General features: G+C 40.2%; 1 protein-coding gene across 2 annotated transcripts; it reads right to left on the bottom strand.

Annotated features, from left to right (window-relative positions):
- Window positions 1–7,451: 7,451 nt before the first annotated feature.
- LOC310861528 (rho-related GTP-binding protein RhoA-C-like) lies at window positions 7,452–15,804 on the bottom strand. Of its 2 annotated transcripts, none has more exons than XM_083769010.1 (5): window positions 15,774–15,804; window positions 12,418–12,573; window positions 11,308–11,428; window positions 10,581–10,711; window positions 7,452–9,240 (listed from the first exon to the last, which is right to left on the bottom strand). In XM_083769010.1, the coding sequence occupies exons 2-5, from the start codon at window positions 12,571–12,573 to the stop codon at window positions 9,067–9,069; spliced, it is 582 nt and encodes a 193-aa protein (XP_083625136.1). In that variant the 5' UTR covers window positions 15,774–15,804; the 3' UTR covers window positions 7,452–9,066. The 2 variants fall into 2 exon arrangements, with proteins under 2 accessions (XP_083625136.1, XP_083625137.1); XM_083769011.1 differs by lacking the exon at window positions 15,774–15,804 and adding an exon at window positions 14,411–14,430.
- Between the last annotated feature and the right edge of the window lie 1,211 nt (window positions 15,805–17,015).

The raw sequence follows: 17,015 nt of genomic DNA, 5'->3' as shown, positions 1-17,015 counted from the left end.
CACCCATAATTCACAACGGTCACAGCAAACTCTATTGCATCACAACTGGTGTAGTTATTGGATGGAGCCCGCACACCACCAAAAAAAGAAAAACAACATACTATAGTATGCCCTCCGTGACCATGGACTTTAGCCTTTCGCTTTTCTGCGATTTAACCTTTTTTCAAATCCTCAACAATGATGAAGAATCGTGCACTATAGCATGCCACTTAATGACCTTGACCAATATCAATGACCTTGAGCAGTATAAATTACCTTCAATAAGACTAGTAAATTACCTTGACCAGTATAAATGACCTTGACAAGTACAAATGACCTTGACCGGTCCTCTCGAACGGAACAGTTTAACGTCATGCCCAGGACGAAAAGATATAGAGAACACCAACATGACAAATAACAGCAGGAAGGCATGGGCCACAATCCACCGTCTTGGGGGGAAAAAAATAGCTGATCAATAAGCCCCAAACGCGTTGCACTGTGACCCGTTTTGATCTTGTACATCGGCTATTTTTGCTACAACAGCAATATGCAACGTGGCCCTCTGGAGTGAGAGTGGAAATATAGTGGAAATATAGTCTCCATCGTCAAAGTTGCCCACCCCCATTCTAAACACTACAACATGCAGAGGAGAAGTCATAACAGAACCATCTAAACACTACAACATGCAGAGGAGAAGTCATAACAGAACCATCTAAAGTTTAGATGGTTCTGTTATGACTTCTCCTCTGCATGTTGTAGTTTAGATTCTAAACACTACAACATGCAGAGGAGAAGTCATAACAGAACCATCTAAACACTACAGCATGCAGAAGAGAAGTCATAACAGAACCATCTAAACACTACAACATGCAGAGGAGAAGTCATAACAGAACCATCTAAACACTACAGCATGCAGAGGAGAAGTCATAACAGAACCATCTAAACACTACAGCATGCAGAGGAGAAGTCATAACAGAACCATCTAAACACTACAGCATGCAGAGGAGAAGTCATAACAGAACCATCTAAACACTACAGCATGCAGAGGAGAAGTCATAACAGAACCATCTAAACACTACAACATGCAGAGGAGAAGTCATAACAGAACCATCTAAACACTACAACATGCAGAGGAGAAGTCATAACAGAACCATCTAAACACTACAGCATGCAGAAGAGAAGTCATAACAGAACCATCTAAACACTACAACATGCAGAGGAGAAGTCATAACAGAACCATCTAAACACTACAGCATGCAGAGGAGAAGTCATAACAGAACCATCTAAACACTACAGCATGCAGAGGAGAAGTCATAACAGAACCATCTAAACACTACAGCATGCAGAGGAGAAGTCATAACAGAACCATCTAATCACTACAGCATGCAGAGGGGAAGTCATAACAGAACTATCTAAACACTACAGCATGCAGAGGAGAAGTCATAACAGAACCATCTAAACACTACAGCATGCAGAGGGGAAGTCATAACAGAACCATCTAAACACTACAGCATGCAGAGGGGAAGTCATAACAGAACCATCTAAATACTACAACATGCAGAGGAGAAGTCATAACAGAACCATCTAAATACTACAACATGCAGTCATAACAGAACCATCTAAACACTACAGCATGCAGTCATAACAGAACCATCTAAACACTACTCTGTTCACCTCTAGTCGGTTATTTATTCAGCCACGGACCACCATTTGAGGCCATTTAGCCTCTCAGACCCATTTGAGCCACTGACCACCATTGTGAGCATAGAGTATATTATGAATAGAGAAAAGGCACCCAGAGGAAACCCTGAGGCCAAATGGACATAGTGGCCGAATGAAGGTATTGCAGCCTGGCCCCAAACACATGAACGCGCTGGTCCGTTGACTATCATTGTGCACGTTCACGACGGCAGCACGCTAGCTAGCTAACGAACACGCTAGTTCGTTAGCTAGCTAGCGTGCTGCCGTCGTGAACCAGAATGCTCTGTTCCTACTGTGTTGTGTTCATATATGTTACTAACTACATTATAAAACCATGATCCAGTAGCCCAATGGATACCGTCGATGGTAATAATGTGAACAACCGGGCCCGGGTTCACTTCCCAGTCGATGACCGAGTTTATTTTCTTCTTAACAAACACAACTGTTTGTTTGCATCAAGTCGAGGTCCTTTATTCATTCGGTATCTGAGCCACGGGACCACCATTTTTAGGCTCAAATACTGAATGAATAATGGACCTCGACGAGAAAAGCTAAAACAATTGTGTTAGTTTGGTAAGAAATGAAGCTAAAATCTCAGTCCTCGATGGGGACTCGAACCCGGGCCCTGGCCGTTGTCTACTAGGCGCCGACGGTAACCATTAGGCTATTGGAACACGTTTTTACAGAGTGGCACGAACATAATATATAAACATCACAACAAAGTTATCATATAAAGTGATCACAGATGTTTGAACAACAACAATGTTAAGTATTAAATAACATTTAACGTACCTGCTTGCTGCGGACACGACGACGCCACGGCGGACATGGTGACGTGGCAAAATCAAAACAACACTGAGCAAAACCCCCCTCCACGCGTCTCTTCCGTATTTGAGGGGTTGGCGTCACTTCCTTCCGGGTGTGACGTGAGGCCACGCCCGCGAGTCTTTGTTTTTCTTGTAGTCATATATTATTGTAGTCCTCCTACGTTACATCCGGGTCCCGTCCGCTTCTATAGCTACATATTATTATGATTCTGAACGCGTGAATCTTTTTATTTTTTACAATAACGTTATTTTTCAGAAAGGAAGCCATTGAGGGTTAAAATGTGTCTTAATGCTTCCAACTCGAGTATAATTATTATTAATGTAAACTGTAAAGTGTCCACGACAAAGAAAATGTATGACGTGGAGCTTCCTTGAGTAAGACCCGGAAGCGGGTTACGTCACGGCTTAAATAGTCAATACAGACTTTCCTGGCAGCGTCCTCAGTGGTCTAGCGGTCTAGACGCCCGACTTCTTAATACAACTTTATAGAACTTCACGGGTTCAAACCCCTTTGATGTTTTTCTCAATCATTGATTCACAATATACCAGAATGCACGTTTAATCATAATACATAAAGCAGACAGCCCTGTGATTAAACCTTCAGCATTACATTACACTGCAACCCCACTGTGGCTAATACCTTTTTATTCACAATGCCAAGTTATTGTACTCCTAATAATATATCATGGTGTAGTCTAGCTCTGGTTTGATTGATTGATTTAAATATTTTATTAATAGTTTGTAGAATTACAGTACATTTCAAGCACAAACTCAATACAAAGACTGTTAACTGTGAGTGGACGACCCAATTAAGCATTACACTTGTTTAAGAGGGTCCACATTGTTCAATTCATCAAAAGTCCACATTGTTCAATTCATCAAAAAACAACATTATTACAAACCTACATTATGTGGGATCCTTTAGCTTACAAACGGAGTGACATTTCTGGCCACAACGTGGGTGTCGCTGGGCTGTGGCGCTGCCAACTGACTTTTGTGTTTCCCTCTGCTTCATGATCACCTTTTAGTTCCTTTATTACAGCGAATCAAAGGTGTGTGAAATACTTCTGTAATTAATGACTTGCTGACTATTATTTAGTGATTTAGTGTTCACGCCACATAGGCTATACATTGAAGAACACATAGGCTATAGCCTACATGAAGACCCGACTCCAGCAGCAGAACTGACAGGTAGGCTACAGTACCAAAAAAAAGCCCATCTTGACCACAGAAACGCCCCTAAAAGACATGGTATCCTACCGTCGGTATACGTGTAACATAGTGTGTAGGGGAGGATGGGGGAAGATGAACCGTCGGGTAAGTTGAACCACCCCCTGTATCTTTAAAACTACACACATGAGTTGTCATGTGACCTCAAAATCAGGACACACCCACCATTTCAACCTGACTGTGAAGATGAGAGACACATGGACAAAGTGGAAAGTACATTTATACACAAAAAAGTGTTTTTTGCTGATCAAAGTAAAAAAATAAACTTTTCTGGAATAATCATTTTTATATTAAAGCAAAAGCACCCAGGTCTAAACTTATATATCATGCATGTTGGTGATATACCAATGTATAAAACCCATGTGAATCATTTAGCTAAACATTAGCCTGGAGCATTAAGCTAGCCATGTTTTGTCAAAAAGTGGCCATGGGGCAAGTTGAACCAATTCCTTGGGGTAAATTGAGCCAATTTTCTTAATGTGAATCACCATTCATATTTTTGTATTAAGTATTAGCTACTCAAATTATACTGAATGACCTTTAATTTGGATGTTTGCAAATGTTTGCAAATTTGCTATATTGTATTAACACTATTGCAAATATTATAAGGTTCTGAATAACAAACTTTATTTAATTGTCTTTATATTGTTTAAATAATAAATAAACAGATAAATAAGACTATTTGCAAAAGGGAAAACTGTTATTAAATTATGTTCAATACGTGAATACATTATCTGTTCAAGTTTAAGCTCTTTACATTAAAATATCATGTGGTTCAATTTTGGATCAACTTACCCCTTACCTGGGGCAAATTGAGCCACTTTTTTTTCTTTTTTGAAAAGGTCATATTTTCATGGCCCTTTGTCATAGCTGCTTACTCATCATTTCAATTGATAGAGGACATCCTGAAATATGTGTAGATCATTAGATTTGACTGCCATCTCATTTTGCCTTGCTTCCAGGACAACTTAAGTAAAAAGTGGTTCATCTTCCCCCATCCTCCCCTATATACAAATTGGCAGATTTTATTTTTTATTTTGCATGTCACTTTCTGACTTTCCAAAGGAAACGTTTTAATGCCTTATTGCTGTGTTGTTGGTGATTTGTGGATTCGTTTTTAGATCAATCAGGGATCTGTTAATAACTTAATACTGTACTGCAGTCTGCAGTTGTTCCCAAATCCACATTTGTTGAGCCCCCATTAGACCCCCATTAGACACTATACTTGATATGTATCAAACAAATTTGGCTAATAATAAATTAATTAACATAATTTCAAACATTAAACCATTTAAACTTCTTCACCTGAACTGAACCAGCTCGGTGAAATAACTCAGTACTCAAAACATGTTAATTGATATCAATTTTATTTATAACTGCCAATGTCATGTAAATGTACAACGCACAAAATGTATGTCACCATAACCAAACATGTATTTCTACTTGATAAACCTTATTTATTGGAAGACGGAGCACTTGCAGCATAGATTTTGAGTCTATAATTTTGTTCTAAATACCTGCAAATTGACAAATTGTACATAACTCCTGTACTGGACGCTTTATCGTATAAAGTAAAGAAAATAAAGAACCAGACCACGTGATTAGACAAAAAGTCTCTGCAAGCTGATAAAAAAAACAAAAAAAAAAACAGTTTCTTACCCAAACTTACAAGTGAAACTTCAGTAGTATTTAACCCATTCTGACCTGAGATCAGATTCATACGAGGTTTCCACATGGACACACACTGGTCTGATTAACCCATTCTGACCTGAGATCAGATTCATACGAGGTTTCCACATGGACACACACTGGTCTGATTAACACGGTTCTGAATGTGAAAATCTGACATAACATTTCTATGTTCCGCATCTAGAGCCATACTGTAAAATAGATTCCAGCCTCACAAGAACTATGCATACATTTCACCTGGGCTGGTGGTGATTCACATTAAATGCCGGCAAAGCCATCCATCCTTTAATCACTTGAAACATGTGAAATTACAAATGTTCAAAAACAGCCTCACAATGCTGTGTTGTGAGATTGTAGATCAGCCATTTTTACAATTGAACATTGTTGTGCGACTAAGTGTATATATTATGTAGGACTTAAGAGGTTAATTACAAAATGATGTAACAATAACTGAACGACTTCTACAAACATCTGTCAAAGGCGTCACAAACTAGAAAATTCGCAATTTAAAAAAATTGCAGAGTGTGGTTGCCGCAGTGGCTTACATATGCCCCTCCCACTAGTATTGCCAGCCAATTACAATTTCAAGTCACGCCTTAGATCATGCGTAAGTAATTCGGAGGGGATTTAACCCCCGAAATTCATGTTTTTGCGACAAACGGTGCTTTTAGAACTTGGTTGATTGAACCACCCCGGACATGTGATTGAAATGTGGGATGGATTGGACATTCCGTTCGTGATTTATGGCATTTTTTGTGATATAGGCCCCTCCTACTAACTTCGGAAGACGATTACGGCCGAACGATACGCACTTTAAAAATTCTGCAGTTCAGTTTTAATTGGATGGGTCCAGAGATCACGTGTGCCGATTTCTGTGAGATTTGGACAAAATCTGTAGGAGGAAAAGCAAAAAGTGTGTTTTGGACAAAATTCAAAATGGCGGAAAATCTATCATGGCGGAAATGGGCGTGGCCTATATGGGGAGATGCGTCATGACCAAAGGAATCCAGGGAAAAAATAATTTTGATTTTACGACCTACGGTTCAAGAGTTATAAGCCAAAAGGTAAAGTGGGCTGTTATAGCGCCACCATGAGGCCGACCGATAAAATTTTAGGGTTAAATAATTTTAGGGATAATGTTGAATTATCCCTAAAAGTTTTGTAACTATAGTGATTACAGTCTCCGAGGAACAAATACTTGAATGTGAATTTTTGCCTTTTCCCATTCATGTCAATGGGGAAATTTAATTCACTAATAAATTCATATCAATTAAACTATACAACATTTCTCTTAACAAAATACAAGCACACGATTCCCGATTTTTCCGGTCAATTTGACATATGGCTCAAGTGCGTACAGCGTACAGTGTGGGAGGTATAAAGCGTCAAAATAAAGACTACTCCAGTGAAATAATAAAGTGTCACAGTTACAAGAGTCTGGTTGCCCATTCGGGCAACCACACTAATTATGAAAATTGCTCAACATGTGCAAGTTAGCATGCTGGGGACCAATACTAAACATTTCTCACATAAGACACTCAACATGTCCGGGTCACATTGTGGCTACTAGACTATAATAAGGACAGAATCGTGAATCGTTCCCTCCAGTCTCTGTACCTCCGAAAATATATTTCTTTTTTTGACAGGGGGCGGATTTCTTTTTCCACCGCGGGAGGTGAACTCAAAGAAAGCGAGCTCTCCTCTTTCAACATTCACAGTGATGCAAAGTAACTAAAGTAGGCTACATTTACTGTACTTAAGGTATTTCTTTTTTAAGGTTTTGAGGTATTTGACATTTGTACTTTACTTATTTTCCAATTTCCAGTACTTCTATGCCAATACTTTTGTACTTTTACTCAAGTAAATTCTGAATACCGGACTTTTACTTTACTACAGTATTTCTACATTGCAGTATTGATACTTGTTCTAAGGTACCACTGCATACACACAAATAAACAGTTGCACAATATAGGCACAAATACACCAGAAAACTCTAATACCAATACCACCAGCTTTATTTGAAAAACTCCAGAAATCCCAAGATGTCACAGTACAAAAAGTAACAGCCCCCAGCAATCCCCCCCTCCCCCCACATAAACCTTCCAACATTTCACCCTAAAACGTGACCTTCAATTAGCAATATACAATACTATGGTTACAATGTATCATTCAAATGACAAAGCTGATCATAACAGCAGGATTAAAGAAATGGTTAAAATATAACAATTAATATTAGCGACATCAACAATAAAAGTGATAATACAATAATGACGATATCAATAAAAGGGAGTGGGGGTTTAGAGGCAAAAATGCAAAACATGTCAAGAACATGTCCTTAGAAGGCATTGTAAAACATACAGTAACACAAATTGATACTATAGTAATAGGATAGCCTACCTTCTCCTTTCCAAAAAGCAAAGTTAACTTATAAACTATACCACGCCTAAATGATAAAATACACTGATTAACACAATCAATTGCATCTCTTGTATACACACACACACACACAAACAAAAAGGTCCTAAAAACTGAACGGTTTTGATTGTGCCTCCATCTCTCTAGGGTACAAAGTCTTCCAGTAAAAGTAATGTGGAAAATATCCGTATGTCACTCTGAGTTAGCTGTTGATTCCATTACCCGTTTACACCATAGCAAGTGGCCGTCAGGTCAGGGGTAACTTTGGCATGGCGACATGGTTTAAGTGACACGAAAAGGCCTTTACAATACATGCATACAGTACATCAACACTGAAAAATGTAACACAAGACACTAAATATACAGACATTCACTTGCATGCAGCCCTGCAGTGGAGCGCACACGCACGCAACCATTCACACACACACAGTCAGTCACAAAAATAAAGTCATCAGGGAAGCAATTCAATATGGGAAAACATGTCATACAATCTAGTTTATAGAATACCCCTGCATAGTGCCTGAGTCAGAACATGGGGCCCCGCCGAAGGAGCCAAGCCAATGATAGGGACAAAGCTTTCACAAAAAAGGTGGAGCACGAATACTAAATCTAACAAAACATACCTCTGTCTGGGTTTTAAATCCCCCCTCCCCCACCCCACTCAGACTCTTCCTGACCACTGCTCTCAAGGCACTGTATGTAGGCGACACTGTAAGATCCACTTAGACGTGGCCTTGCTTTACTTTAACTTTCCTTACTTATACTTTGTCATTATCTCCGTTTCTCTTTGTCCTCGTTGTCATTGGCCTGGTAAGGATTTTTTACTCCTTTTTTACTCTCTCATCCCTACCTATCATGGCACAGTTCATCTCTTCTTTCTTTCCATCTGCCCAATTCCAAATCATCCCATACCACCCGACGCTAAGCAGCTTTCAAGATCTTAAAGGGTTCTGACAGGTGCGTTGCAAATATGGCACATCATCGAAACATACAGACTAAAGGCCATAGTTTAGACGCCTATCGAAACATTTTTAGATATGCCGGAATGTGCCCGAGAATGCCTGGGATCAGTGGGATGATTCAAAATTAGGCATACCCAGGACTTTTCCATGCCCCCCCCCCCCCCCAAAATACCCCCCCCTACCTCAAATGTCCAATGAAAGGGACAAAGACAAAACTGCCCTCTCCATCTGTGACTGAGGCCAGTGCCTTGTTCTTGGTCGAACTATAACAGGAGGCAGCGTATAGTCTTGTTACGTTTCTTGGCCTGCAGTGCAGCCCTGGTGGCCATCTCGAACACCTCCCGGACGCCATCTTTGGTTTTGGCGGAGCACTCTTGGTAGCCGAAGGCACATATGCGGTTCGCCATGTCTCTGCCCTCTTCGTTTTTCACTGGCTCCTAGATACAAGAAGTTCAAGAAGACACTGGCATTAAGGTCAATTGTGAATACAAACACACACAGTTGATCTTTACCACTGGTTCTCCACGGAAGTACAATTATAACTCAATGGCTTGAGTGAGCGGAAGTTAAGCCTGGACCTCAAATTTGAGGTCATGAACGTCCGTCCACCTCCATGAACGTGCTGTAGTTCCACTTTTTACCAGTAGGTAGTGGCAGCTTCAACATTGGATAGCCTTACTGGGGGCTTGGTTTCTTCAGAGTGAGTTGCATAAGGTTGATCATAGGTTAGCCAAGAGCTCCCTCTAGTGGAAACAATGACTCGACGTAATTTACGGTCTTGGTGAGATTAACCATTGATTAAAATGGACATAACTCACGTTCCTGGCCATGAATGAGTATGAATGTCAGATTTTATGTTTTAAAATATTCTGAGTTGATTTCTTACACTTTTAAAGAATATTTTCTGACTTTTGGTTGGGGTGTTTCCTCACCTGCGACCCCCGTACTGAGCCCTGTGCCTATCCTAGTACTCTTTACATTCCTCGCTCTGCTCCTGCTCCAGAACAATGTCAAATTAGATCATAATCGAAGCATTAAAGGTTTTGTAGCTGGTATCTGATAACAAAACTGGTAGCTAATACCAGGGGAATTCACAAGTTTGTAACTTTGAGTGTATAAATGGAACGAAATGGAGGATTTTACAGTGTAGATCTATATAGAAAAAGGCCGATGCTGCACCCCTCAAAAGGTTGATGACAGGTGCGTATAATATAAAGGGTATCTTTGAAAAACAAAGAAAGTACCTGCACACTGTCAGAAACTTCAAAAACATTATTTATCAGGTATCTCCTGATGAAGGTCGTTTAGAAACGTTGTCACTCAGCTGAATAAACTGCTGCTCTATAAGTGAAGACAGTGTGACCTCTTTTCTCTCATTATCTTCTACTAATCGTTTACTTTTTACCGTAGGTTTTTACTCTCAAGTCTCGAACGGCACTATTTTTGTCAACTGTGAGAAGCATAGAAAGAGTGGCGCAGGCTGATGATGTATCAGCAACAACGTGGCTACGTAACAGGTGACGTTATGAAATACGTGTCAAGCAGCCTCTGTCCAGACTGATTTGCGAAGTGACATTTCAGATCCGCGGAACGCAGCAAATCAGGCTGGAACCCAGGCTAAGTGTGTGGGTCCTTTCCTTTGTTTTTCAAAGATGCCCTTTTATTACAGTGTATATCTATGAAATCCTATGAAATAGGGATATATAGCCTAATAATACCAAACTGGGGGTCTGTGAAATGAAAAAGCTTGAGTCACTCACTAACTCTCTATACCCACCTGTTTCATTTTGGCGAGCTCCCGTCTAGTGTGGTCATCGTTGCGCAGGTCCTTCTTGTTGCCCACGAGGATGATGGGAACATTTGGACAGAAGTGTTTCACTTCCGGGGTCCACTTTTCTGGAATGTTCTCTACAGGGCAAAAGGTAGAAGAATGAGTCTACTACACCGTACAGGGCTCGCAAACCACTCTTCACAAGGTGTTGGACTGTACTGTATGGTTACTCACACAGATATGTAATTAGGCCTGTCACGATTATTACATAATCGCAATTATTTGAGATCATCTTGAGTATTTTTGCATGATCGTCAATCGTTTGTTGAAAAATGACCACACATTTTCAAAAAGTAAAATCAAATCAAATCAAAAATAGCAGAAATAGCAGATCGACTAGCTTACAACACTAGCTTGTAGATCAACTACTATAATATAAAAATATTAAATGTGTTAGTGATTTCTTTGTATATTTAAGGTATTTGTCATATCTGCTCTGTGCAATTTGTGATTACGAAGCCTAAAGGGCAAACCGAAATACAAATTGTTCCATTGTTAAATGCAAGAAACACAATTCAAATCGTTAATCACAATTATTTACGTGACAATTAATCGTCAGCTTAAATTTGTAATCATGACAGTCCTAATGTATTAATCACAAAAACAATGGCATTAAAAAGGTTGTGTAATAAAAGTATATATACGACGTGTGTCATTCGTGTGTTGCAAATACCTAAACTGTCAGGGCTGTCTACAGAGAAACACATGAGAATGACATCTGTGTCGGGGTAGGAGAGAGGCCTCAGTCTGTCATAGTCCTCCTGGCCGGCTGTGTCCCATAGTGCAAGTTCCACCTGAGCGATAAGAGACACAAATACATTATTGTGGAGTAATAATAATAATGGTGTAGATGTTCAAATATACCTGAAGAATAAACCTCTGCATTTACCCATCCTGACTAAGAGCAATGGACATTGGTAACTATTTTAACCCATGTAGACCTGAGGCCAATTACAAAAACGTCTTCTAAAACCTAAACTAAAGTTTCTGAAAAGTGAAAACCTTTTTCAAGGTTTAAAATTTTATTTTTTAAATATAATTATGTTGGTACATCTATAGCAATAACTAATGAGTCACAGATGTAGCATCCGGATTCAAAGGTAAAACAACGTATAGGTTGCACCGGTTAGTTAGCACTTCGACTAGTGGGCGGCAAGATGAGATTTGAGCATTTAAATGATAGCACAAGGATTACCCCAAGGTTAACCTAAACCTAGATAGATATACATAGTAGAGATTAATCCCTACAATATGATTAAACACTATTTGATACCACTGACAGATAGCAAGTCCAATCTAAAATTATTGTGTTTTATTTTCTTCCTGGGGGCATCAAGCCATGGAAGACCAATGGTTCTTAAACTGTGGGTCCACAGATTAGCATAATGTGCAACATTGTTTTCTCACTCAACAGTAAACAAACCAACATACAGTATAAGTGTATAAAGGGCATCTGGCACATTTCTAAAGTGTAAATTTTACACTTTAGTGTCAATTTTAATAAAATGAAAGGAATTATTAAAGGAATTATGAAAATAAACACATAGTAGTAATAATCCCATTACTATATAAAAACTAACAATTACTTGCAGATTGGCTATTTTCTTTTTTTTCTATTTTCAAAGAAAATGGCACAACTCTTACATTTCCAAGTGCTTGCCAGGGTGGAGGGGTTACCCCCCAGTTCAAATATGATTATTTTGGGGGTTCCCAGTTCAAATATGATTATTTGGGGGATTTGGGGGGGGGACTGAAGAGTTTTTGGTTGACTGAAGCTGCTCACCTGTTTCCCATCCACCTCGATGTCTGCCACGTAGTTCTCGAACACGGTGGGGACGTAGACCTCCGGGAACTGGTCCTTACTGAACACGATGAGCAGGCAGGTCTTTCCGCACGCGCCATCTCCTACTATCACTAGCTTCTTCCTGATGGCTGCCATCTACAGAGGAAAGAGACAATTATGTTCCCGTTACATCACGATGAGTAGGCAGGTATTTCCGCATGCGCCATCCCCTACTATCACTAGCCTTTTGCTGATGGCGCCGACTTTTCTTTAATATATATATATATATGTGTATATGAGGAGATATTACTCCTCCATATTTTGTCCAAAAATCCAGCAAATCGTTACACAGTATCTCTAGTGTCATGTGCTCAAGACAGAGCTGTCCGATATTTCATATTCCATCCTGATTGGCTAACATTGGCTTTCAAATTTTGCAGGATTGGCTGACCCGTTAACAAAAAGCCTGAAATCATGAACGCAGCGTGCAATTTACGTGAAATCTTTCACAGGCGTTCCTACTAGGCTGAGGAATATATCCCACCCTTTTCACATTGGCCTGTTATAGCGCCACCAACAGGTGGATTTTTGCTAAACACATTTTTGGAACAAAATGCCTCAAATCATCCAATTGCCATCCACGGTGTAACAAGAAATGGCACCCTTTTCACATTGGTTTATTATAGCCCAAGGGGCACTTTTTCTAGTTGGAGAATGAACAGCATTTTAGTGCACGATTCTTGCTCAAATGTGAATTGAGTTGAAAAGAGTTGAGATCACGATTCTCACACGATTAAAAATGTTTCCATCAAAAAATGTATTGTCTGTAGTTGCTCACAGCATTCAAAATGTGGCACCTGTGGCCTACTGCTGTAGGCTTTAAACAGACATCAAATCAAAGTGCTTGCCTTCCGCTGTTTGTTCGTCAGAGGTAAATAAAGCATGTGAAAAGGACATGTATTGAGTGCTGGCGATTAATTGTGCAGCACTACAGCATTTTACTCACAGCTCATATACAGTCTACACCCCAAAAAACTAAAAACTGTACATCCCAGAAACAAGTACAGACAAGAAATACAGGTAAGAAGGACAGCCCATCCCTTTGACCTCCTAGGTGTTTTTGATTGATTGATTGAAATCTTTATTAACAGTTTGTAGAATTTACAGTACATTTTAAGCACAAACTCAATACAAAGACTGTCAACTGTGAGTGGACGACCCAATTAAGCATTACACTTGTTTACAACAGGGTCCACATTGTTCAATTCATCTGATAATAAAGGGTCTGACAGAACAGACAGGACAGGTCAGCTCCTAACTATACAGCTGTGCTGCCTGGTAGTGCTGCACAATTCTTGCTCAAATGTGAATCTCGATTTCCTTCACAAGAATTTAGATCACAATTCTCACACGACTCTCATTTTTCCATGAAAATATGTATTAAAAATAGGTTAAAGGAGAATTCCATGCTAGAAGGCTTTCTTACCTTTCTTTGTAGTTGTTACGTCCCCACCAAAGAGGTCCAGGTGTTTTTTTGTGCAAAAACTCCTTATTGGCTATTTCCCCTACCATAAGCCCTCAATGAATTGCATTGACTGGAATGGGAATTGAATGGGGCTATGGGGTGTTGTGCTAATTCGATTATTTCCATCGAAATAAGTAGTAAAGTGTGCCGCTTGGGATATTATTTACATCATGAAAAGAGGATATATATCAATTCAATGCAATTCATTTAGGGCTTATGGTAGGGGAAATAGCCAATAAGGAGCTTTTGCACAAAATAACACCTGGACCTCTTTGATGGGGACGTAACGACTACAAAGAAAGGTAAGAAAGCCTTTTAGTATGGAATTCTCCTTTAAATAACATAAGAGTAACTAAAATGAATTGCATATCCAACTAGTGCTGCACGATTCTTCACGACTCTACACAAAATTAGATTGCATAGGTGTCTGAATCTAGATCTTTTCTCAATTAATTGTGCAGCACTGGCCTGGGCCGTGGCTCAGCGGTCCAGGCACCTTGGCCGGTAGTCCGAGACTGGCAGTGTGCCGCGCGTTCGACTCCCGATCCCGATGGCCTTTACTGCATGTCACTCCCCCATCTCTCTGTCAGCCTACTGTCTGTCCCACTATAAAAAATATAAAATAAAGGCAAAGCCAGCAAAAAAAAACAAACAGGATAGTGCAGCAAATAAATGGTGCAGCACTGCCAGCACTACTGCCTGGTCACCCACCACAAGCAGGAGATATCTGGCCTCATGATCCTACTATATTCTCAAAAATTGACAGTCTACAACTTAAGATAGTAAAAAAGAATACATTACTCTGTCTACATTAAACACAATATCACACGCACGTGCGCGCACGCACACACACACACACACACACACACACACACACACACACACACACACACGATGTTATGGGATACAGGATAGGACAGGTGGGCAGTCTGGACATCTGGGCACTTCAATGTGAAATGATTAGCTAATGACTATTTTGTTAAAATATCACATAGGCTACTACACAATCAATTTGGGGTGGTGGGGGGGGGGGGTTCCTTGATATCAAAATGTTTTCCAAAATCATTGATTCCGAAATCAATGCCAGGTTATTTGATGCCTCATGCGATAAGAACGGGTGTCTCCCTCAGAGAAGCTGTAAACTGTACTTTACAGCTGTAACTAACTTTGTTCTGATGAATTGAAAATGGTGGACCCTGTTGTAATTGTAAACAAGTGTAATGCTTTTATCAGTGTCGTCCACATAGTAACAGTCTTTGTATCGAGTTGTCTTTCAGGTGAAATGTACCCATTCTGCAAACTGTAAATACATATTTCAAATTTTCAATTAATCAATCAATCAAATCAAACATGGAAAATTCCGTGCTGACTTCAGTCAGTCACCATTCCTCTCCTCTGGCTGGTCAGCCTGCTACTACTGGGAGTGGGAGAGTCTGACTGACTATTTTGACATTTGCTTTGGCAATGTAAACGAATGTTTCTCTCATGCCAATAAAGCTCATTTGAATTGATTGACTTAGGCTGAGATTTAGACCCTCGTAGAATTTTATACATCTACGAGGGTCTAAATCTTAGGTGATGACTGACTTGGGGCCTGTACTGTCAAACCATGCTAACGTTAGCCAGCTAGCACAGAAAGGAGGCGTCGATGTATTTTCGTAATGACTATTATGCTTTAGATTAGACTCGTGTTTTTAAAGTCGCGTTGCTTACAAAATGTAACTACAACAACCACCCATGAACTAGATGTAGCGTTCTTCTCCTGTCTTCCCAGAAATTACCCGATTTAAAAGAGTTTTAAAAGAGGCTCTCGCCAAGTATTTCTTCTTACCGTCTGATGTTCACCAGTGTATAATGTATAGTGAGCTAGACTTCCGGTGACCGAGCTCTTCAGAATAAAAGTTAACAAAAAAATAAACAAAAACGATTAATTTGCATATTAAAACAATAAAGTATTTAAACGAAAACATACAACACAAAATATGTTTCTGTGTATTTTCATTAACATTTATAACATAATAAACAAATGATCTAAATGGATAAGTGAGTCATTCCACGAAACCGGTACGATTTGGCCTTTTTTGTTGTTGAAATTCATACATGATAGGCCTATGCACGCGTTCGGGGAGCCCTCGTACAAGGTTTCTTCGACTATGCTTGCACCTCCTGGTACCACAGCACCTCTAAGGCCCTTAAAACAAGTCTCCAGACTTCCCAAAACCAACTGGTCAGGCTGGCCTCGAACCCACCTCACCCCTGCCCAGTGCCCACTTTGACAGGCTGGAATGGCTTAGGGTTGACGACACAGCACCTTGTCTAAATACTAATGTCAACGAAGTCCACACCCACAACACCAGAGGGAGTTCCTCCTGTGGCATAGGAGTGGCTCCTATGCCACCAAAATGTGGAACACCCTACCAACAGTCATTAAGATGCGAATCCCTTGACTCCTTCAAAACTGCTCTCAAAGTTCACCTACGGACAGCTGCAATTCGAAACTGGCCCCCGTAAAATCTGAATCCCCCACCCATGCACCCCTGTTCCCCCTCACTGTAGGCCTATATGTTTCTTTTTCCTTTTTTACCTCCTATGATGATTTCCTGTTTTGACTATATAGTTGTGTATATTCGTGTGTCTCGAAATGTGGGCCCTATTGTAAACAAGTGTAATGCTTTATGGTGTTGTGACTGTCGTCCACTCATAAAGTTAACAGTTTTTGTATTGAGTTGTACTTGAAATGTACTGTAATTCTGCAAACTGTTAATAAATCAATCAATCAATCAATCGAAAACCTGACCTAGGCCGTCCTGCGAGGCCTGCGACCCAAGAAAAAGTGCCTATAGACCGATTCACAGAGGGGTGCCCTGCGCGCGGCCATTACTGAGGTGTAATCCATGGAGCAGGTGCTCCGTAGGCCAGGTGTAGCTAATCAGTGCTGTTGCGCTTAATGGTACACCTCAGTAATGGCCGCACCCAGGAAACCCTCTGTGAATTCCGTAGCGGTTTCATGGTCGCAGCCTACGTATTTCCTGTACTCGACGTAGCTGCGGGGTTGTTAGCTACTGTTGGAGCA

Source organism: Protomyctophum parallelum (assembly GCF_964188405.1).
Source record: "Protomyctophum parallelum genome assembly, chromosome: 7".
NCBI lineage: Eukaryota > Metazoa > Chordata > Actinopteri > Myctophiformes > Myctophidae > Protomyctophum > Protomyctophum parallelum.
The sequence above is the reverse complement of the archived record's forward strand: the minus strand, read 5'-3'. Positions and strand labels throughout refer to the sequence as shown.

Excerpts from the sequence above, each read along its gene's own strand:
- LOC310861528 (XM_083769010.1), bottom strand. The coding sequence starts at position 12,573 with ATGGCAGCCATCAGGAAGAAGCTAGTGATAGTAGGAGATGGCGCGTGC. Across the intron at positions 11,429-12,417 it reads TCGAGGTGGATGGGAAACAG|GTGGAACTTGCACTATGGGA; the intron begins GTGAGCAGCTTC and ends CTTATCGCTCAG. Across the intron at positions 9,241-10,580 it reads AGCTCGCCAAAATGAAACAG|GAGCCAGTGAAAAACGAAGA; the intron begins GTGGGTATAGAG and ends TCTTGTATCTAG.